This window comes from Glycine soja, chromosome 8 (assembly GCF_004193775.1).
Source record: "Glycine soja cultivar W05 chromosome 8, ASM419377v2, whole genome shotgun sequence".
Taxonomy (NCBI): Eukaryota; Viridiplantae; Streptophyta; class Magnoliopsida; order Fabales; family Fabaceae; genus Glycine; species Glycine soja.
The window spans coordinates 3,119,907-3,142,431 of record NC_041009.1 but is presented as its reverse complement, the minus strand read 5'-3'; the positions used below and the strand labels follow the sequence as shown (position 1 = coordinate 3,142,431).

The following is a 22,525-nucleotide window of genomic DNA, read 5'->3' as shown; positions in this document are numbered from 1 at the left end:
CTAACAAATTAAAATATAATCAACTTTTTTCAAATCAATCCTTCCTTCTTTTTCCCCTCTGTTTCTTCTCTTTTTCTCCTCTGTTGGGCTAAATCTCTCTCTGAAGTCTGAACTGTACAAAGCAGTCACTAATTTCTCAATTCAGAAAGATCTGCTATTCTCTCTCTCTCCTTTTAGAGCGTTATAATAATATAAGCTGCATAAGTTGAAGACTCAACTGATTCTTCTTCGTCTGCTGCAAATTCAGGTTACTACTTCTCGTTTTATTCATTTCCTTTTTCTCTGTCTATAACTTTTAGGGTTTCAGAATATCACCTGCACTGCACTGCACATTTTCTTCTGCTTCTTAGCCTAGTGTTTGATTCTCAGATCTGGTGTTTTTGCATTCTTGTTTGATTTGCGTGCTCTTTACACTCTTCCAAGTTGCTGCTTAAGGAATGGAATGTTCTAGATTGTTGTTATTATTTTATTATTATTATTTTTTTGTTTCGGAACATTCTAGGCGCATTATTTGGTGCCGAACGCGGATGATCGTGGTTTTGAAAAGTTTTAGTTTATTACTCTGTAGCTTTTGGAGCAATCTGATTTTTCGCTTAATTGAATTTTTGTTTATTTTCGTGAGTCATTGACGTGTTATTATGCTATATATATTGTGATGCGTGCAACAGAAGTAGAGATGGCAAGTCGACTGAAGGAAGATGAGAAAAATGAACGAATAATTCGAGGTCTTCTCAAACTCACACCAAATCGAAGATGCATTAACTGTAACAGCTTGGTAGGATTTTTTTGTCTCTCTCGATCTTGTTCTGAATTCAGCGATTGAGATATTGTTAGGTGCTCCTTGAGCTAGTGATTTGCCTTACTGTGTACCGTTGAATGTATACTACATTACTACATTAGTTTATAACATTCAAAATGTAGTTCAGGTGAGGGACATTGATATGATATACAATCAATGGTAATTTAATGATTTCTCTTACTCTTCAAGCACCTAAGTGTGTGGAATTATGGTGTGACCCAAGGTCATTAATGTTACATTCACCTGAACTCTGTTATCATGGTAAAGTCACTTCAAATAGATTGCTTTCTTGAAACAAACTGGTCTGACAGAAGGAATTGTATGTTTTTTAACCATCCACAAATAATTGCACACGTTATGACAGAGAAAACGTGAGAGCAACTTTTTGTTTTTTGCTTTTGGCTGAATATCCATTTGAGGTGCAGCAAGCGGATAAACTCGCTAGATAATAACATGCTGCTTCTTGTTGTATTTGAATATGCTACAGTGGATGGGCACAAATAGTATGATTTCACCTGCGTATGGCATGCCAACCAATACAAAGGAGTCTTTCATTTAAGTGTCAAACTGTCAATTATTGAAAATTATAGTAGAGTTAGATATTTCAATCTTTTCCAGTGAAGCTTTACTTGGTTAATAATATTTTGATTTTTGGAGTTTTAATTATTAAACAAGGAACTTCTGTGTCAAATAATTTATGAGCTTGTTCTGCCTTATGCCTTCATTAATATAGACTATAGACAAGCTTTTACAAAATATGTGTCTAATAATTAGGAAGAAGTTTTGGGGAAAAAAAAAAGATGTGCTCAGATTTTCTGTAATATCATGGTTGTAGCCCGTTAAAATTGTTCCGATGATAGCAGTATGCAGTACCTGTCAATAATCTCTAGATTCCATGCAAAAAAGGAGCCTTAAATGAAGAGAATTTGAATTTAAGACAGGATGCTTTTATTATTGGCCATGTTTATTGTAAATTTTTAGACTTTGATTTTAGAGCTAGTAATCTCAATGTGTTTTAGAGTGTTGTTCTGATTGCATTCTTCTGAATCTAGCTAGGAAATTGTTGAATTTGATGTTGATATTTGAGACTAGTTTGCTGCATTAAATCCTTTTTTCTTTCTCTCTTGTTAGGGACCACAATATGTTTGCTCAAATTTCTGGACGTTTGTTTGCATTAACTGTAGCGGAATACAGTAAGTACTTACAATCTTTTTGCTTATGGTATTATTGTTAAAATGTCTTGGCTTTGAGGATTGATAAATAGATATTCTTTAAGGTGCTTTGGAAACCCACCGTTAGTATGGCTCTTTTCAATGGACTGGAGTTTAAGTTTTTGTCGTGTGTCTTTGGATAACACTTAGCAGGCTTTCTATATGTTTTCTTAATGATCTTCTACTCCACTAACAATGAAGCTTGAAATGTCTGTATGTATACTGCTGCATGCATTTTTCTTGTACTTTCTGTGTATTGTTGTAATGTTTTTGATGGATTGGAGTTCATAAATTGTACACCTAAAAAAGTTTGATTTTTCTTTGGCAGTTTTGTCCAAATTGTAATTATTTTAAATATTCTGTTGTACTAGAGATAGGACAATGTTGTTTCAGTTTCCTTTCTTCTCAACTGCCTTTTGTTTAATTTCCAGCCGAGAATTTACACATCGGGTAAAATCAGTTTCAATGGCTAAATTTAGTGCACAGGAAGTTAGTGCACTTCAAGAAGGAGGAAATCAGGTGTGAATGCTTTTATGTGCTAAAACTTGCTCTAATATTAAGTCTTGCTCATGTTAAGTTGATAACACCCTGCAATTAACACATTTCTTAAGTTTGTTGGTTTTAATTTGAGAAGAAAAAAAACGTAGGAGAGAAGGAAAAATAGTAGAGAAGAACATGAGTTTAAGATGAAATAGTTGGCACACTTTTTTATTGAATAAGCCTCATATTTAAATACATTTAAATAACTGAATAAAAAAAGATCATGTTTCATTATTTTAGGAACTGTTACTGCTTGCTGGTAATTCAAAAACAGAATCAGAAAAGCTAATAAGGCACGTTCAACAACACTCTTCCTTGCCTTGGAGGCTGTAAACTCCTATCTTTTTCAAAAATTCAACCCGTTGATTTACATTGTTGAAAAGCAATTGCTTCCTTCACATGTGATTGAGCCTTGTCATTTTGAGCTTTCAGGTTCTTAGTCAGGGACTTTAAACACCTCTTATTCAGTTCAATTCTTCCATCTTTTTCCCTCAAGTGTATCTTCTTGTTTGTATGCTCTTGTGCAATAGCTGCACATTTTTCTTCAGTTGAACTACTTTGGGACTTAGGGACTGCTATTTTAGAATTTGCTTGTTTTTCTTCATCTTTCTGCCTTTTGTGAGACAATTCAGTGGCATTCTCTTCTATTGACAAAACAATTTGTTCCTCCTCCAATGGATTTAAAGCAAGGTTTTTTTTCTCTCATTTTTACTTTGAGAATGTCCTTGTCTTTTGCATCTTTAATCAAACAAATTTTGTTTTCGAACAACACTTAATAACCTTTCTCAACTAGTTTTCCAACACTCAACAAATTTTGATCAATTTTAGGAACATACAACACATCAGAAATGAGTTTTGTACCTGTTGATTGAGATTGCTACAGTTCCCTTTCCATTCACAATGATAAACTTGTCATCTTCAACTCAAACCTTCAATGTGCTTATATTGCTCAATTCCTTGAATAAATCCTTGTTGTTTGTCATGTGGTTAGTACAACCACTATCAAGAAGCCAATTTTGATTTGATTCAATATTAGAGAAACATGTAGCAGTAAACAAGTACTCCTCCTCTGGATTAACACCCTTTGCAGCTTCCCTGTGTGATTGATTCCTGTTTTTACAAATAACAGCTTCATGTCCCATTTGATTACACTCACTGCACTTAGGATCAGGTCGTTTCCAACATCAGAATGGAGGATGTCCTCTCTTTCCACAGTGTTGGCAAGGTGGATAAGACTTCTTCCAATTTCCTTTTGCATTGGTTGATGTTGAACTTGACCCCGTTCCATCAAAGATCTTGTTTTTCTTGTATTTGGTCGCATTGTGGTGTTTGGCTGGTAAAGTTCCTTCAACTATTGATTCTTCCCTCATCAATCTTCTCTGATCCTGGGCTTGCAAGACATGTATCACCTCTTTCAAAGAGATCTTGAACAGATCCTTTGTAATCTCCCAAGTGGTTATTGATGCTTCATATCTCTCAGGCACTGTAACCAGAATTTTTTCAACAATTATGGAATCTGCAAATGTAGTGCCTAGCAATCTAACCTTGTTAGTGATGCCAAGAATTTGTCCGAGTACCCTTTAATTGTCTCGGATTCCTTCATCTTTTTATATTGAATAAGTGTCATATTTAAATACATTTAAGTAACTGAATAAAAAAGATCATGCTCCATTATTTTAGGAACTGTTAATTCAAAAACAGAATCAAAACTGCCTTGACAGCATGTAAGGCACGTTCAACAAAGTTGATTTTCATTATATCCAATATTTGCAGCGTGCACAGGAAATCTATCTTAAAGAATGGGATCCACAACGTCATTCTTTGCCTGATAGCAGGTAAGCATTTGCTTGTTAGCTTTTATGTATAATTGCAGGGTGCATTATTCTGAATAGCATTCTGATGCCAGCAATGTTGACAAGCTCCGGGACTTTATTAAGAATGTTTATGTGGATAGAAGATTCAGCGGTGAGAGGACCTATGACAAACCTCCAAGAGTAAAGGTATTAAAGTGTTTGTTTTCTTCTTTGGATTTACCATTTTAAACACATACAAAGTAGTCTATCACAAATTCAATTTTAACCTATGAAGCACTGATGCATGACACGAATTCAACACAAAATTTTAAGAGTTGTAGGACACAACATATATGTGCACACAATTTCCTTATAAGTTTGAAACAGGTTCCACCTCTTTTTAATTTTAATAATAATAATAATAATAAAAACAGTCCAGTGCTGCTGAGTTGTAGCCATATTGCAGCCAAAAAATTAATTCAGACACATGGACACATTTTGTTAGTCTGCCACGTTGGATATGTGTCCATGCTTAATTGATTTAACTAAATACACTGTTAATCTGTTATACAGGGTGACAAGGATGATTTCCACGAAAACATGAGAACAAAAACGTATCAGGGAAGCCCTTCATATGAGGACACACATGAACGTCGTTACAGTGACAGGTCTAGTCCTAGTGGAAGAAGTCCCGGATATGATCAAGAAAACAGGCAATATGGTGATTACAAAAAAAGCCCTGTTCGTCCTCCAATAATCAATGATTGGCGTCGAGAAGATAGATTTGGGGATGGACGGAAATTTGAAGATCATAGAATATCTGATGGAAATCATAATGTGGAAAGAGCTTCTCCTGAGCGAGCCAAGGATCTGGATTCTTCCAGCCCACCTGTGGTCCGACCTGTTAGAGAGATCTTGGGAGAAAATGTAGTACCTCTTCGAATAAGTGAACCACCCAAAACAAACAGTGGACAGGCTGCTAATGGCTCAGCACTCACACAGGTTAAGTTATTACCGATGATGTTCCATATGCTCCAACCATCTGTGTTGGGAGTTAGGACAGTTAATTGGACTGTTCTAATGGTTAGTTAGTAGAAGGGGTTATTGTTAGAGGGGTTTTGTAGGTAAATAAATAGGAGGAGGGTGGAAGGGAATGAAATTTTGATTAATATCTTTTTTTTGCAAAATGTGCAATGCTTTGTAAGCATTGAACGAACATGGTAAGTGACAATAAGCATGAACATCAACATGTTCATTTATAGTTCTCTTATTAATCCATGTAAGTGATGTGGCTTGGTATTTACTTTCTTTACTACAAATTTCATGGGATGGCCTCCCCCCTTCCCTATCCCCCTTTTAATCTGTAAGTTTCCCAAAATTAATTTTCTACAAAAAAAAAATAATCTAAATGGACTATTGTAATTGCAGAGAACTGCATCTTCCAGTAGCTTAGCATCCAGCAATGGAACCCCTGCAGAAGTTAAGCTTGAGACTATTAAGAGCCTTATTGATTTTGATGATGATCCTGAACCACCTGTTGCTTCAGCAGCTCCTCAAGCCCAGCAAACTACTGTGGCTCAACATGGGATGCCTGCAAATTCCAATGATAATAATTGGGCCTCTTTTGATGTTGCTCCCGAGGCAAAAGCACCTCAGGGTCCTTCGAATGTAAATCCACTTGAATCCATGCTGACACAATTGTCAGTACCAGTATCTTTACCTTCTCATGTTTCAGGAGCCCAAGGTGATTCCCGTGTTGCAACAGCTAATTCTGGGAGCTGTGTGACAATATTGTTAATATTCAATGACCCGTCTGTTTCTCCTGCAGGACTTGTGATGGGATCAGCTCTTACCGCTACTGCTGCAGGAACACCAATTATTAGCAGCTTCTCAACATTCCCAGCCAGTGGTGCTTCAGTAACATCTTTTGGATTAACACCAGCATCAACTCACAATAATGCAGGACAGTGGGCTACTTTGCAGTATCAGCAACAACAACCTTTGTTCACTGCTGCTGCTAGTCAGCCTACTATTCAACAATCCACATCACCAGTTGGTGGAGCTTTGAATAATCAGGTTTGTCTTATTGAGTAATTGTCTCGAATGTTCTGTCTATTAATTAATTAATTCAGATGTGGTATTTGTTCACCCTTTCCTGGAAATTTCTTGCAGCCCTGGACTGTACCACTGGTACAAGGGAACCCAAGCACACCAATGCCTCATACATCACACCTCGTCCCAAAGCCTGCCAATGAGGCTAAATCCCGTGTTGTTTTACAACCTTCTACAGCAGACATAAAACCAAGTGGAAGAAGTGAGCTTCCAGAGGTATTATTCACTCCATATTTTACTTCATGAAACATCTATATCGTGCAGATATTGTGTGTATCTATTGTTTATCTAAGGGGAGTAGTTGGGATTTCTGCAGGATCTATTCACTGTAAAATATTCACCGTTCCCTGCTCCAGTCCCAGGTTGGCAAATGGGTCCACCACCTAGCATGGGTATCTCAATTCAATACAATAATGTGGTGGTACTGTTACAATCCAACTTATTAGTTTGCAACTTTATCTTAATCTGTTGCTTCTGGCTAGTACAATAGTATGATGCATACCTCATAAATTTCTTACAACTGTTACAGCCCATGCCAAATTATGCACAACCTTCAAAATCAACAAATCCATTTGATGTCAGTAACGAACCAACTCCAGTTCAAGCCTCAACAGTATGTGACTTTCATTGATATAAAAATTGATATAAAGTGTTTTTTTTTATCAGCGATATACTAGTGTGTAATGTTCCCAGTGATACACTATACACTATTTGTCCTATTTTGTGTAAACCTTTTATATTTAATATTGTTGATTTGGGATTTAGGCTCTTCTATAAAGTGCATTGTCATGGTTTGTATTTGTCCACTATTGAGTTATTAACTAAATGTATTTTTTCATCATTAATTACTACAGTGTACATTACTTTCTGAAGTTTGCCTCGTAGGAATATATTTTGTGTTTTCTTTCTTTGATCATCTGGCTTTGAAAAAGCTGGAACATTGAAGTATGATATGCTGACTTTCTAATATGTTAATTCACCAATTAATTGCACATTTTGGTTGATGCTTTATGGTTGGTGCTCCTTGGTTGCAGTTTCCTTCCATGTCATCTTTGCAAGGTGCTCTGCCTAGTGTAACACCTTCAGCTACAATGCACCCGTCAAACATGGGTAATATATCTCATGCTTGGAATCCACCCTCATCATCATCTTATGTATCGCCTCCTCAAGTACAAACTCTTGCACCAGCAATGGGACCAGGTATACCTATTACTATTTCCTCAATCAACTACTTTATGCCAAGGCAATTCTGCTCTTTATCTGTATCCTAAACCGTGCTAAAATCTCAGGGGCATACATGGGACAACAAATGGCAACTAACATGCCAATGCCAAGGTAACTAATTGTTCTTTAGTCTTGATAATCTTTACTGTTTGCATGGGCTGTTATAGGTGAGATTATTTCTTTTCTCTTTGAAATCCCTCTTTTGGGTCCAATCGTTTGTAAAATGTCCCATGTTGGAATAATAAATGGAACCCTGTATTCATTAATAAACACATACTTTAGCATCACATTTCATCAGCTCACCAGCTATTGTTCCTTGAGTGGGCTGATATTAGGTGTGATTGCTGAGAACTGAGTTTTATTTGTTATTTGAGGTAATCTCTGTGCAAGGGACAACTTGTAGTCTGGATAGGGTCGATAAGTATTGGTTGTGGTTGGTCATTACTTTCCTTTCCACTTAAGATTTATAACTGAATATGTAGGCATCAAGGAATTGGGAGTTTTGCTACTGAGGCAACTGCTTTTGGGTTCTCAAATCCAGATCAACAGCTGACTGGTAGGTTGTCAACTGCTGCTACCCCAAACCCCTACCATGCAGGAGGGAACCCTTTCGGATGACCGAAAGTTTTTGTCTGCTTGGACTCTATTTAAGTCATGCATCGATTTGTTGCACACCCTGTACAAACATGGTTGAACTTTCTGGCGTTTGTTAGTCAAAGCGAAACACTCATCAAGCATATTGAGAGATTTATGTTTAGTCACCACACACCCGGGGTTCAAATTCAAATATTTGCACCTGGCTTTGTAAATTGTTTATTGTTATAGGAAAGATGAAAGGCAAAATCTGCCTTGGGGGAGAAGGGGAAATTACGGAGACACTATTGTGGAGATAAAGTTGCCCCTAGTGTTATTTTTTCAGATTTTTCTGTATTGTATTATTTTGTAATCTCATAATTTTTGTAAGGTCTTTCTATTCGTTGAGGTATTGTCAAATAAATTTCAGTTTGAGTTCTATGCCTCTTGTCTGTTTGTTGATGTTTTTATTAGGAAACTTGAAAGAATGGATATTGTGTTTTTATTAAGAATTTAATTTGAATACACTGAAAATGTAAAAATTTTGTATACTATTGCCCAATCATGTATGTTAAGATTGTAGATTATTGTAATAATTATTTTAAAAGTTATATATAGAGTGATTTTTAATTGGTTGATAGTGTAAAAATATTTTTACACTAATAATACATGCTTTTAGGAAAAAGATTATCATAATTTGACTTGCAACAGAAGTTGAAGTGAGAAACCATGAATAAAATGAATAATTCTCCTAATATATATAGGATCACATCAGAAAAAATTTGGTCACTACAACCACTCAAGGAAAGAATACTTATCACTTTCTCTATTAACAGGAGTTAAAAACCTTACATTCTACACTTGTCAAATTGAATATATTTTTTAGATAAATTTATAAACTATTTTTGTAGATGATATTTACTGTTTGCATGGGCTGTTTTAGGTTAGTTTACTTCAATTTAAAAGTACGAATGCAATTTAAGAAAATCCAGCTTGTTAATATAATTAGAGTTCCAAGGGTTTGCAAAAAATATCCTTTCCAGCACCCCCCCCCCCCCCCCCCCCAAAAAAAAAAATGCATGTCCACTTGTATGTATTAGTGTCAGCACCAAAAAACAATCATCGAGACTTAAAAAATTAATGAATGAAAAATCTAATTAGCATCTATTAAATTATTCTAGATACATTATGCTCCCTGATTGACACATGTACAGGTAAAAAGTGTATTTTTCTTTAAAATGATCGGTTGGTTGGAGGGAAAGGATCGGATATCTACGGGGGTGATAGAAATCCAACAAGTATATATGCATTTGTGGCAGACCCATTGCTTCTGTCTAGTGTCCACTGAAGAAGAACCGTTTCTTCCAGAGAATTCCCTTGATTTTTCAATTGCTATTCTTTTTCCTAACTGCATCTGAGATATGGAACTATCTGAAGATCTTTCCTTGAAAAAAATATCAAAACTAGAATGGTTTGTGTTTCGACGCGTTCTTAAGTAGAACCAGTTTGTCTGTTTTTCCATATGATTGGGGCTATCAGCATCCACACTGTCAAAAAACACAAGTATTGTTTCGTTGAGCCTCAATTGTTCAAGAATTATATGGAAAGAGTTACTAATAAAACAATGTTTGAGTTTAAATTATGCTTAGATTAAATTCAGATCTTTATGCCAGACTTGGTTTTACTAAAAATACTTACAATATACACAAACTGCCAACCATTCATTTACTATTTTGACCCAGGTGCTGGTCCAGCCCACATCAATTGTCCATCTGCAGAAAGAATAAAGGTAATTACATCTTGTGAACTTGCTATTACATGTATGAGGGCACTGAAAGAAAGACAGAATCAACTTCAGATGAACTTGCTACTGGCACTATAAGTGAGATTCTGAAAAAAGAATATCATTTCAGTAACAAAACAACATATTCGAGGTGACACTGCTGAGTGCTGACTGACGATTGTACCACCTTGTTAATTCCTCTTAAGTGAAGGAGATTTACTTTAGAAGATTTTGAGAATAAAATACAGTTACAATTATTGATTAAAAAGAAAGATAGTGCCGTGCAAATAAAACACCTCTAAAACTTAATGGGAATCACATTTATTGGGTTCTATGGCATCTTGATTTGTATATGATTAATTGATTATTTGCCTATTACCAATTGGAAATGCATTTCTTTTGTTTGCCACTCTTTTTTTTTCTCTCTTGGGACGAAGAAAAACAAGAAAACTCGGTAAGAAGCAGATAACATGATATGGGCCAAATACAGGAGGGGAGGAGACCATACTTTCTCATAGAATGATGACTATTCCATCCAATCAATAGCATAGCAAAGTACATTGCTCCTGTGGCAAAAACAAAATGGAAGAAGCCATAACCATAAGGTACATCATCCTCTGCTGGTGCTGTATCATCCTTCCTGAACTGCAGGGATCTGTCAGATATGTATTGAGAACATAATGTTGTAATTGAAGGTAAATTCATAGTTTGTAACCAACCTGAAAGCATTTGGAGTCTATGCCTGTTGAAAATGTCGCAATAACAATTGCTAGTATTGCAACAACAAAGCTCTGCCAACGAAAGCCATTGACACAGGTCAACCGAACATGAAAAAGTAATTGGGTTTATAGATTTCAAAGATTTAAAAATTAATTACCAAGCCATCATAAAGAAGATATAATGATATTTACAATCAAAAGGCGAAGATATTTTTTCTTAAAACGAATTTAAATATTTTCATAATAAACAAGAGACATTGAATTATATTTTCTGAGAAGAGTATCAGTTTTTCCTGGCTCTTTTTAAATGAATATATGTACATGAAATGCGCATATAACTGAGCTAGAGACTCAAGGTCAAATATACAGCAGATTTCAATTTTCAGCGTAGCAATAATAGCTATATATTACTCTTGAAAAAGAAGAATAGAAATAGAAATATATTACAATGATGCTTAGCCAGTCTGTTTTGGTTGCAGAGTCTGACTTCCTGATGCAGTTTCCTCCAGCAGGTTCACTGCATGCAAAAATATTCTTAAGTTCAAATTCAATAGAAATGAAAACGGGAAGAGAGGTAGCATAAGAAATAAATGAATAGAAATAATAGATACAGATTCCTTTCTTGTTTGATCGTTTTACTTCCATGCCTTCTTTGGGTGACAATATTACTATAAACATTAGAAACTAAATGCATTGGACAGCAACATCGATACTAATCCAAAACTATCAAGCAAAGATTGGTAGCCCTGCCTTCTAATAGCGCACCAACAAAGGAAGACAACATAAAGCCCCATCAGCCCTGGAGTTAGAATGCCAGCATCAACCTATTGCAGATAAAGTTAGAAATTCTACATCTCGGTCTTGTACAATGAAGTGAATTGAGCAATACAAATAGAACTTACTTTTGGGTGCAGAGACACACTTGTCATAAGTTGAAGAAGTACTAGCGTCCAAGTAATGAAGAAAATGTTGAGGAGGCAAGATGGCTTTGGTGAATACCAAATGTACATCAAAATGATCCCCATCAGACAGACAACATATGCAGTCGTTGCGAAAAACATCACATGAATTCGGCTGCATGAGAATTAGTGATTAATGCACACAAACATTTACAAAATATGGAATCTTATCTCTGATGTCATCCTAAATAAATTGATCAACTTGTTTGTCGGCCCATCAGAGTTTTACAAGTGGAATAGGGATAAAATGCACTAGCATAACTTAAGGTTTGTTGCCCGACTTCTAGCTACATAAGGGAGCTTGATGCTAAATTGCTAAGATGTGCTAGAATACAATCGATCTAACAATATCTGGTTATCCCACTCTAGACTTGAGTACTTTTAATGCTAATAGAGAGCTAATAAGGATTTATAAAATCAATATTTTGTTTCTCCTTTTGTCTTTATCAATTATTCACTATCCAAAAATCAGTGAACACGCTTTGCTAAAACATTAAATAAAAAAAAACCTTCAAAATTTATACAGCTACCATTTTCTCAAGCATATTTTCGTGCTCAGGAAGCATGTGTTTCTGTTAGTTCTTTAACTGATGAAATCTTACCATCTTGATGCAAATTTTTCTGACTCACTACATTCATTTAGCCATGTAATGAAGCTGATTATGCTTATCAATTGAATAAGGAGGAAAACCCTGAAAAGAAATATATCGACATTTTAAATATTCACTGGTCAGTTTAGAAAGAATGGCATGACTAAATTATTTTAATGGGTTAAAACTGTACCCTGCGCCAAAATGAGCCACCTCCCCTGCCAAAAGAATTAAATCAGAGGAATGACAAGCTTATAATAACGACGTTTTGATATTTCAGAGGATGCATTAATTCTAGGAGGCTTGTTGAAAATACAATCTACCGACCGTAAATCTGAATAAATTCAGTAGGGAGTAGAAATGGAATGGCAGTCGTGACCACCCAGAGAGCAATCTTGACTGACCACCATCCAGAGTGCCATGTATCTCTCAAATTGTTCAGTTTAGAAGTGCGAGCAGTTGACAAAAACATTATGATATAAAATATCTGAACTCAGATTAAGGTTCACTTTAAATATTATAGGACTAAGCCAAACCTAGGATTAAGTGGCATAGTTATGATATAAAATTTATTTTTAATTTATTTTTTCCACCCATCATAAACAAACATAAACTACTGATTAATCAAATTACTAATTGTTTCTTTTCTACAAACCTTATACATAGTGTTTACCAACTATTTTCATGTATATAAATGAAAAGGATACAAAGCAACCCAAGCTCACACGCAAAACACCTTCAGCATCCAAACAATCTTTTCCACCATTGCATCCTTTAAATCCTGTAGGCTAAATATATTAGATTTTAAGCTAATGGCATCATATGAAAATATTATGCTCAAATGAAAACAGCTTTAGATGAAAGGGAACATGATCTCAGTCATCCCATGAGTGTGCATGAGATGTACCCAATAATTTCTCTTGAATGATTTGCTGACATTTAACAAGTCCGACTTACTAAAATAGAGGGATAGACAGGTCTTTTTACGCTTCAGAATTTGTAAATTAAATGCTTGCTTATTCCACTTTAGTCAACAAACAGTTTCATATTGAAAACTACCAAGAAGTACATTGTGAATTTCTGAATATTTTTCACTATATCTAATTCATGTTTATAAAATAATGCATGCATTCAGATGAGACGTCAGGTTTGCAGGCTAAGATGGTGAATCTTCACGGAACCAATAGGCAGTATTGAAAAAAAAACAATGTATATAAAATACAAACGGAATATTTAAGCAGAAGAACTGGATCTGAAAGAAGCATTAGAAAACTAAATGTTATGGCGGTGAGATGTGAAAAAATAAAAATAAAAAATCATCACTTTAAGGATTAAAGAAATCTTACTCTTCATTTCTGTTAAAGCACCACGACCATAATCCCGTGCAGCCCATGCTAAAAGATTTGCCACAAGAAAAATCAAGGCATAGGCATATCTTGCCATCCAAGGATTAGATGCATTTCGGAATTGGCTGCACCATGAAGAATCCTTAGATATAATACGCCTCTCGTTACCACTGTTGCTTTCCCCTGCTTCCATCTCTTCCACACAACAGTGCTACGCAGAGCATGAATGGGCGTCTTTTCCTTAAGATCTTCTATTCCATTCCCTGTACTGTGTTACTCAGAAAAAGACTCATCCATGTCATTATAGCTCCATTACTATTTAATAACTAATCCTTAAAAAAATGAAATAAGAGAACAACAACTTAAATCTTGGGGAGGTTTGATTAGAGCAGCTAGCTTTCTTGGTCAAATTTAACTTATGGTTTTGTCTTGACGTAACTGGAGAATAATAGTTGTTTCATTTGGTGTTGATTAGTGAATAGTGATAGTCATTTCATTTCTCACATGTCTTGCCTGTCATTCCTTTTTTCGACCAACCATTCCCTATCAATCATAGTAGAATAAATTCTAATTCCGACAGTTTAAATCGTACGTTAAATGTCTTACCACAATTCCTCATCTCTTTAGCTCTCAATAATATATTGGACACCGTACAGATAACTCTCTCTCCCTCCCCCCTGAAAGTAATACTAACACAAACAGTACTCATTGTCCCATAAACACTTACAAGCACTTGCATATATCATAACTGTGATGGGAATGCGTTTACGTAAAAACGCGTCAACCGTGTGAAGTTAGAACTCATAGCCGGCTTCATTATCTCAACAAAAATACATTAATTATGACAATGCCCTCTAAAAAAATGAAACATATACAAAAAAAAACGCAAAAAAAAGGAGATAACACTTTAATTTCGGAAACATCATCAATCAATATTTTGGTAGTTAATTAATATTATAACTTATCAACAATTTTCATATCATTTATCACTTGAACATTCACCAAATTTTCATATGTATATATATATATAACTTTAATAGCCAATGAGTATTAAAAAAAAGTCAGGATGGGGAAAATAAATAAATAAAAGCGAACCTCAATTACCAGTGGTAGAGTTTTCTTTTTGCTAAATTATTTGAAGCAGTTGAGTGCACTGGAGTGATTCGTTTTCCTTTACCTCGAAGTAAGCGTCTAAGCTTTGCCTAATTTTCTCGGCTAACAAACATCAAAACCGCCAATCACGCATATGCATTAAGCAGATTCTGCGCGGAGATTAAGTAAACATAGAAGATCACAGAAAATGAACATGAAACTTGATCCAGTCAAAAATGTGAGGAAAAAAAAAGACGTAGAAACAGAGTTTTCTATCCTTGAAAGAGAACATTGACAGAATGCATATAATATAATACATTAAAAGCTGGAAAAAGTAATGGAAGGCTAGCAAGTAGCAAATGGAGCTGAAAAATGAGAATCGCTAGACGCAAAAGCGAGGAATATAAGAAATGAATGGAGAAATGCAAGTACCCGAGAGAGGAGAATATGAAGATCAGAGCAATGATGGATAAGACAGGAAGATCTAGTTACCAACCAACACAACACTGTTTCTTGTAGAGATTCCGTTTCATTCTCCTTTTAAAAAGAAAAACAGAGAGGGAGAGGGATTAATGATGCGCGCTTGCTTTGCTTTTTTTGTTCTAGTGCGTGCTTTAGGGTCTTAATAGAAATTAAAAGATGATGAGAGAGTTTGCTTTTGGTTTGGTGGTTTTTCTTTGCTTTTCCTTCTTTTCTATTTCCCGCCGTTAAGCTTCTCTTTCCTTCCCCAACAGTTTTGTCTTCCTTTCAAGGTATTCATCTTTTTTTTTTTCTTTCAATTCACCCTTCAGAACTCCTCTATAGATTATACTTGAATAATAATATATCACCAAACACGTATCTCGAAACCCAATCTTCAGAACGTAGGTACCATTAAATTTTAGTTGGAGAAATTTCGTCTCCTTGAATAGGGTGGATCAAATCTAAATATAATAATATTTCATATGAACAAAAAATATATTCAATAATATTTTATTATTTTATGGGTTGTGACTTTTGACTAATGGATGGATTAATGATTTTAAAAGACGAACTGTATAGATATATAAAATTTAATGAATATAAAAGTACTTAATATTTTAAAACAATTGAAATGAATAAATATAAATAATAAATATTTTTTCATTAAATATTTAACACATTTCTAATTTTAAAAAAATTATCATTTACTATTTTTGTCTAAAAATAATAAAGTTGTAAAACATTTAATTAAAAGTAAATCAATTTCATTGATTATATTATACTGTATTTTCTTTTATTAAAATTTTTCATTCTATTTAATGCACATATTAAAATATAAAATTAAAAAAAATAGTGAATATGTGATTTAACATATATAGATCTTGTAGTCACATTTTAGTGTCACGAGAAGGTTGATCTTTATGCAGTATTTCCTAAACGATTGACCATTGTGGTATTTGCATTGTATCACTTTGCAAATAAGAGATAGTTGACAAAATTGGCATACTTATTGATACGACTAACTAGCTACGAACCAGTCTCGTCCCTCAAGCCTCCCGAGATCGTGAATTCATGATGGGATGACAATAGAAGAATCAAATTTGTTGAAGACAAGTATAAAATTGTTATTCAAATTGATTTTGAGAAGAAAAAATATATTATTTTATACAGTTTGAGAGTGAACTATGTATGAGCAAGGCGTTAACTCTATAATGTTATCCTAAAGCTATTACTTTTAATTAAATGTATAAAACTAAAGACTCCCTAGCTTTTACATATTGTTTTCTTTTATTTAAGGTGTTTGGTCTTTACCTTACAACAAAAATTGAAAAGGAATTATAGATCCTAATATGGGAACCACTATTTAAGCTAATTCAGCTAAACTCAAATTTTCTTTATTTCTTTTTTCTTTTAACGTGTATTCTTTCCTTTTTTATTTATTTTTTGTATTATTTTTTATTTTAATGTTTTATCTTTCATTTTTCCTTTTTTATTTATATATAATAAAAATATTATATTTCTGAAATTAATATCTATATATTATCCATCTATATTTATATACTATAATAAAGCAATGTCCTTCTTTGACACATGTGAACATTTTTTTAGAGTATAATCATAAAATAATTGAATGCTCTTATTTTTTTCACATTTAAAATTTACAAAAAATATTTAAATTTAACGAAGTTAAATATTTTAAAAAATAAAAAATAATTTCTCATACAGTAAAAAAACATCAATTTCTCATATTATTTTATAAAATATTTTAAATAATTGTGTGACTATAATAAATTATATTTTCTCTATTTGAATAATCCTACTCTTTCTGTATTTTCAAAAACTTTAAATTATTATTATGTTTTTTCAAAATATTTTTAATCTTTGAATGGAACTTAGTATTTTTTTTATTGTAATGGGTTGAGTTTGTGTTATAAATCATTCTATTTTTATGACTTATTCAATTTAACGACATCTATAATTAATTTTAATTTTAAAAATAGATAATAAATATATAAAAATATATTGTTTTGAAGTAGTGATTATTTTTAGTGGACAAGGATGAGAACAAAGCAAATATATTTGACCTGAGCCAGAATGAGAATAAATATAAATTTTTATCCATGACAAAGATTAAGGACAAGAACAAGAGTGGAAATGGAGACGGGAAATGACATTCATATTTATTTTGTCATGTTGTCTTATTTATTCTTAAGCATCACTTATATATTTTGAGATAAATAGTCATTTTTTGTTCATGAAGATTTGTGATGTTAATAAATATATCCTTAAAATATGAAAAATCAAAATCTAATTCTCAAAAATATAAAAAGTGAACAAGTTTATCATTAACTTTTCCGTATTGATGTTAGGAAACTCGTATGCATGACATGCGAGGATGTAAATGTCACAAAATTGATGTTCGCATGGACATATAAACTAAAATTATTGACAAATACATTCTTATTTAACAACTTATTGACATTTCCCCGTGAGCATTAATTTGGTGACATTTTTTTCTTTGCATGCCACATTACATTTATATATTTCGTGAACATATTTATCAATAAATTATATAATTAAAAGACAAAAATGTTTAATAAGTTGTTAAATTTAGGGAATTATTTATCACTAATTTTAACTCATATGTCCACATAAACATCAATTCCATGAAATTATTGTCCCTATTTGTCACATAAGTGAATTTCCTAGTGTAATGGACGAAAATTAATAGTGAGATAGATTTGTCTCACTTTTTACACTTTCAAAGATTAAATATTATTTTTTAGGAACAAATTTGTAAACATATACACTTTCATGGATAAAGATAATTATTTATCTTATATTTTTTGTTGTTAAATAATTATAAATTCATATAAGACTAAAATTCCATTTAATATTTGAATCATTTTATTTTTTGATTTTTAATTTTATTAAGTTGAGATGGGGATTAAGTCGAGGAACCATATACCTATCCATGCATTGTAGTGTTGTCATGTCTATTTGTGATAAGTACTTGTCCATTTTTCTTATTTTAAATAATTATAGAATTAAATAAGATTTAATTATCTTTTAGTATTTAAATATATTTTTTTTGGTTTAAATTTTATTTTCTAAATTAAAAAATACTTTAATTCATTTGCATGTCTTTATTAGTTTAATTTATCATATAATATTATATTATTATTATATTAAAATAGTTTATCATGTGTGTCATTTGTTATGACGAGTAATATATTAAATTTAAATTTAATCTATGAATATTTTTATATTATATTATATCATATTTTTTAAAATATAATTTTACATTACATTTGTTCCTACCCAAAAAATGTAATCTTATTATTATGTATTTAGTAGTAAAAAGATATATAATTTATATTTTATAAACAATATACCCTATCACATAAATATTAATTTCTTTACAACAATAAACTTAATAAATTAAACAAGCATTAGATTATGTATTCAAATATAATCATTGTTATGCCTGTGTTATTATTATAAAGCACGGACCACGGAGCAAACATATACGGGTGAAATCTTGTTGGTGATTTGAGGATCATAATTCAGGCTCTCTCACACACACATGCAGCTTGATGAAATATCTGTGCTGGGAATGGGATTATGCATAAAAAAGAAAATAAATTTTGTATGTTTTTTGACATAAACATTTTTTTACAATGACGACAAGAAGGTTAATATTAATTTTATCTATTTACAAACGATGGACATGAGATTTGTTTTCCAACAAAATTTTATCATCAACTTCACCGCGATTAAGCAAAAATAACAGATAAAAAAATATGCTTCTTGCCTAATGACTATATTTGGTTAATAAAAAATATAAAAGTGAAAAACAAAAATGGGATAAAAATATTTAATTATTTAACTAGCTCAATTTCACGATTAAAAAATAAAATAATGAAAAATGAATGCATCAAATACATTTGACTTTAAAATCAGCAAACTAATAATTAGCACATGTTGAGGAAATGATTAGGGCCTATCTGTTTAGACTTTTGAAAGAAAAAGGTCATTTTATAATGGTGTAAAAACAATTTTCAATTTTGTATATGTCCCTTAAAGTAATTAGATTTTTTTATATTTTTTTTAAAGAGAAAAAAATAAACAAACGTATTAAAAAGTTGAAAGGTCAAAATTTAAAACATAAAAGTAATTTTTTACGAAAAACCTAATCATATGCAAACGAAAATTTTCCATCGTGATAAGTTTTTAAAAACTTTAATACACCTTTTTTTCACAGGGACATCGCAGGAAAGTTGATAACTAATTTTTAGTGAAAAATATGAATAATTATTATTAATAAAAATTTATATATAAAATTCAAACTCTAAACTTTACTTTAAGGAGTGAATCTTAATTTCACTTGGACCAACTACAAACAAAAACTACTTAACCAAAGAATATCTTTTTGAATATATCGATTATAATATTTTAAAGTTGAGAATAGGTAATTCAATTATATTTTTCTATTTATTTCAATAAATAAGAAGAAAAAAAATATTAATAAATGTCATTAAATACTATTAAAAATATTGTATCTAAAATATAAAACTTACTTTTTAAATAATTAAATATAATAATAAAAGTGATTTTTCTCACTAAAATAAATATTGCTTTTAATTAATAGATTTTTTTCCGCGAGATTTAATGAAATTATCTACACACTGTCACTTTCATAAGAAAATTTGTTTTGTAACTATGACGGTGACTGTCGTCAAAAGGTCAAATTTTCGACAAAGACGTTTGATTTGGATTAGGATAAAATTTATAATGAATATGCACCGAGTATTTTCGAAAAAAAAAACATCTTAAAAAAATGTAGATTTTTTTTTTGGTGCGGAAATTTTAAAAGTATATCGATTATGAAGTTAGAAATAAACAAACAAATAAATATATTCTATGCATATTAGCAAAACTTAAAAGTTAAGACTTTTACTTCTCTAAGTCTCAATTAATTTATTACTATTTATATTTTATTTTTGTCGCCGTAGTAGGCAGTTGTCTGCATCCAAAGCAAAAAAAAAAAAAAAAAGAGAGGATAGTAAAATGGCATAATCAATAGAAGTCGCGGAAGAAATAATATGCATAGGTGTAGGTAAAATTCCAAAATTTAGACAGTGATTTTAAAGTTTGTCCATTCTAATAAATTAAGGGAATAAACATAAAAAGTTTCATTTAATTGAAGAGTATATTATATTCAAGCATAATTGGTGGAGCAAGTGGTCGGTTTTGGGTTGGATCTGAGAAAAACAATTAAACTTTGGGAGGATATGTGGGTGGAATCTATGGGCATGTAGTGTTGTGCACGATACTTTATTAGATTTTAATTTTTTTTATTAGTTGAAAAATTTATTTAATTATCTGGTAAATAAGTTTTTTAAATAATTTTTAGTATTTTTATAAAAATATTAATTGAAGTAGTCTTTTTTAAAAATGTTAATTTTAACTTTTATATTTTATTTTGTTTTTATCTTTAATATATTTATTTATTTTTCTTATTATCTTTTTAAAATAAATCATGATTTTATTATTTTTTTTATCATTTATATTTTTCAGTTATTTTAATAGTTAATTTTATCGAGTAGTTATCATTCAATAAATTAGCTTTCTATATAAAAATAAATTGGTTGTAAGTAAAAGCTAAAACGTAAACAAGATTTTAGAAGAATTAGGGAGACGCCATCAAAATTTCTCTATTTAGAAAAATATTAGAAAAAAAATCTTTAATTTCTTTTTTTGAAATCTACTTTGGATTTGAGAGTTAATTACACAGAAAGATATTAACATCTTATTATATGTTATAAAATGATTACCTTTACTTAAATATAAAAATTTAAGATAATTTGAAAATATTTATTTTACTCTTTTTTATAAATGAAAGAAAATAGATTTTGAATATGTTTTATTTATTATTTTCTATATAATTTTTTTATTATTTAAAACAATAATTTATTACTTTTGAAATAGGTAATAACAGAAAATTATAAAAAAACATATTTTTTAAACTCTACCAAAATTATCCTTTGCTCTTATACATCTCCACGAGTAATGAAAAAAATAAATAAATTTATGTCAATCTTTAGAGAAAAAAAGTTACTACCTTAATAAAATGTTTTTTTATATAAAAATTGATAAAAAAAAATTGAGAGAAAGGAATTTTGTTTTAATGAAATCTGCATTGTACATGATATAACATAATGTAGTTATAACTTATAAGTATACCTTTACGGTATGCGCAATGTAGTCAATGGAGAAGTCATACATCTTTATTCAGTTAAAAAAAGAGTCATACGAACATAATATGTTGTTGCGTAAATTAGTAAATCTACATATCATCATATTTAAAGATTTAATGTTATATGTTTATTTAAAAAATAATGTAACTGTTCATAAAACTCACAATTTTATATTTTTTAATCATTTATCGTTCATAACAAGATCTAATAGGTAATATACTCTTTTCATTCTCACGTGAAAAATACTTCTCACTGAATACATCCCACATTATCCCAAAATATAGGAACCTTAAGTCGAACGTGTTTGAGGGTTGAAAATAAATATTGACCCAAAACAACAAACAGTCCATCGAATCATGAACCCTAAATTGATGCAACCAGAGCAACAGACACCCCAAAATTATTCCTGAACCTAACTTATTTAGGCAGCAGTGCATTCAGATTGGAGACATTTATTTCTTGTACTCTCATTAAATTCTAGAAAATCCATTTCGAAATGAATAAAAGGTGTAAGATGTAATAGTAAGGGTGCATGATACAATAACCCAAATAGGAATCGGAACTAACACTCTACGCTCATCTTGATTCAGACCCAGCAGGGATTTATTCCTTTTCGGGTTAAAACTAATGGGCTTCATATCATTCCAAATAAAGATCCACTACGGTACCTGACGTGCTTTAGAATGACTCCTTTTTATTTTATTTTTTTAAAATTGTGGAACAAAATAATAGATGACTCTTTTTTTTTTTATCATTATGAGAATTAGAACTCGTTTTTTTTTTAGAATTTAATATCTATTCCTTGTGTAAAATAATTTTAATTTTATACTGTTAATGTATAACTTTTTTTTCTCTCTTTTTTACAAGAATACGAAAAAAGACGAGTGCTAATATTGATAAAATATATTCTCATAAAAGTAGAATAAAGTATATAATTTAAAAAGTATTAGGAGATATGTGGATATATTAAAGTTATAAAAAATGCATAAAAAGTAGGAGTACTCAAATAGAAAAAATATATTTAATTATTGTTGCATAATTATTTTTTATTTTATTTTTATA

At 31.4% G+C, this 22,525-nt stretch overlaps 2 protein-coding genes across 7 annotated transcripts; one reads left to right on the top strand and one right to left on the bottom strand.

Annotated features, from left to right (window-relative positions):
* On the top strand, nucleotides 1-8,799 carry LOC114421176 (probable ADP-ribosylation factor GTPase-activating protein AGD14). The gene is made up of 15 exons (XM_028387000.1): nucleotides 1-247; nucleotides 669-775; nucleotides 1,931-1,992; nucleotides 2,442-2,529; nucleotides 4,324-4,385; nucleotides 4,457-4,550; nucleotides 4,917-5,345; nucleotides 5,772-6,087; nucleotides 6,172-6,419; nucleotides 6,516-6,671; nucleotides 6,772-6,876; nucleotides 6,985-7,068; nucleotides 7,490-7,655; nucleotides 7,745-7,790; nucleotides 8,162-8,799. Exons 2-15 carry the CDS (start codon nucleotides 677-679, stop codon nucleotides 8,295-8,297), a joined length of 2,091 nt encoding a protein of 696 aa, XP_028242801.1. The 5' UTR covers nucleotides 1-247; nucleotides 669-676; the 3' UTR covers nucleotides 8,298-8,799.
* Nucleotides 8,800-9,376: 577 nt separating this feature from the next.
* Nucleotides 9,377-15,507, bottom strand: LOC114423183 (probable serine incorporator). Of its 6 annotated transcripts, none has more exons than XM_028389829.1 (14): nucleotides 15,174-15,501; nucleotides 14,745-14,911; nucleotides 13,650-13,917; nucleotides 13,011-13,084; nucleotides 12,631-12,790; nucleotides 12,497-12,521; nucleotides 12,316-12,405; nucleotides 11,657-11,828; nucleotides 11,505-11,578; nucleotides 11,202-11,271; nucleotides 10,755-10,826; nucleotides 10,544-10,680; nucleotides 9,951-10,024; nucleotides 9,377-9,799 (listed from the first exon to the last, which is right to left on the bottom strand). In XM_028389829.1, exons 3-14 carry the CDS (start codon nucleotides 13,840-13,842, stop codon nucleotides 9,744-9,746), a joined length of 1,197 nt encoding a protein of 398 aa, XP_028245630.1. In that variant the 5' UTR covers nucleotides 13,843-13,917; nucleotides 14,745-14,911; nucleotides 15,174-15,501; the 3' UTR covers nucleotides 9,377-9,743. The 6 variants fall into 6 exon arrangements, with proteins under 6 accessions (XP_028245630.1, XP_028245631.1, XP_028245632.1 ...); XM_028389830.1 differs by having other exon boundaries at nucleotides 14,754-14,911; XM_028389831.1 differs by having other exon boundaries at nucleotides 14,745-14,864.
* Nucleotides 15,508-22,525: the final 7,018 nt, after the last annotated feature.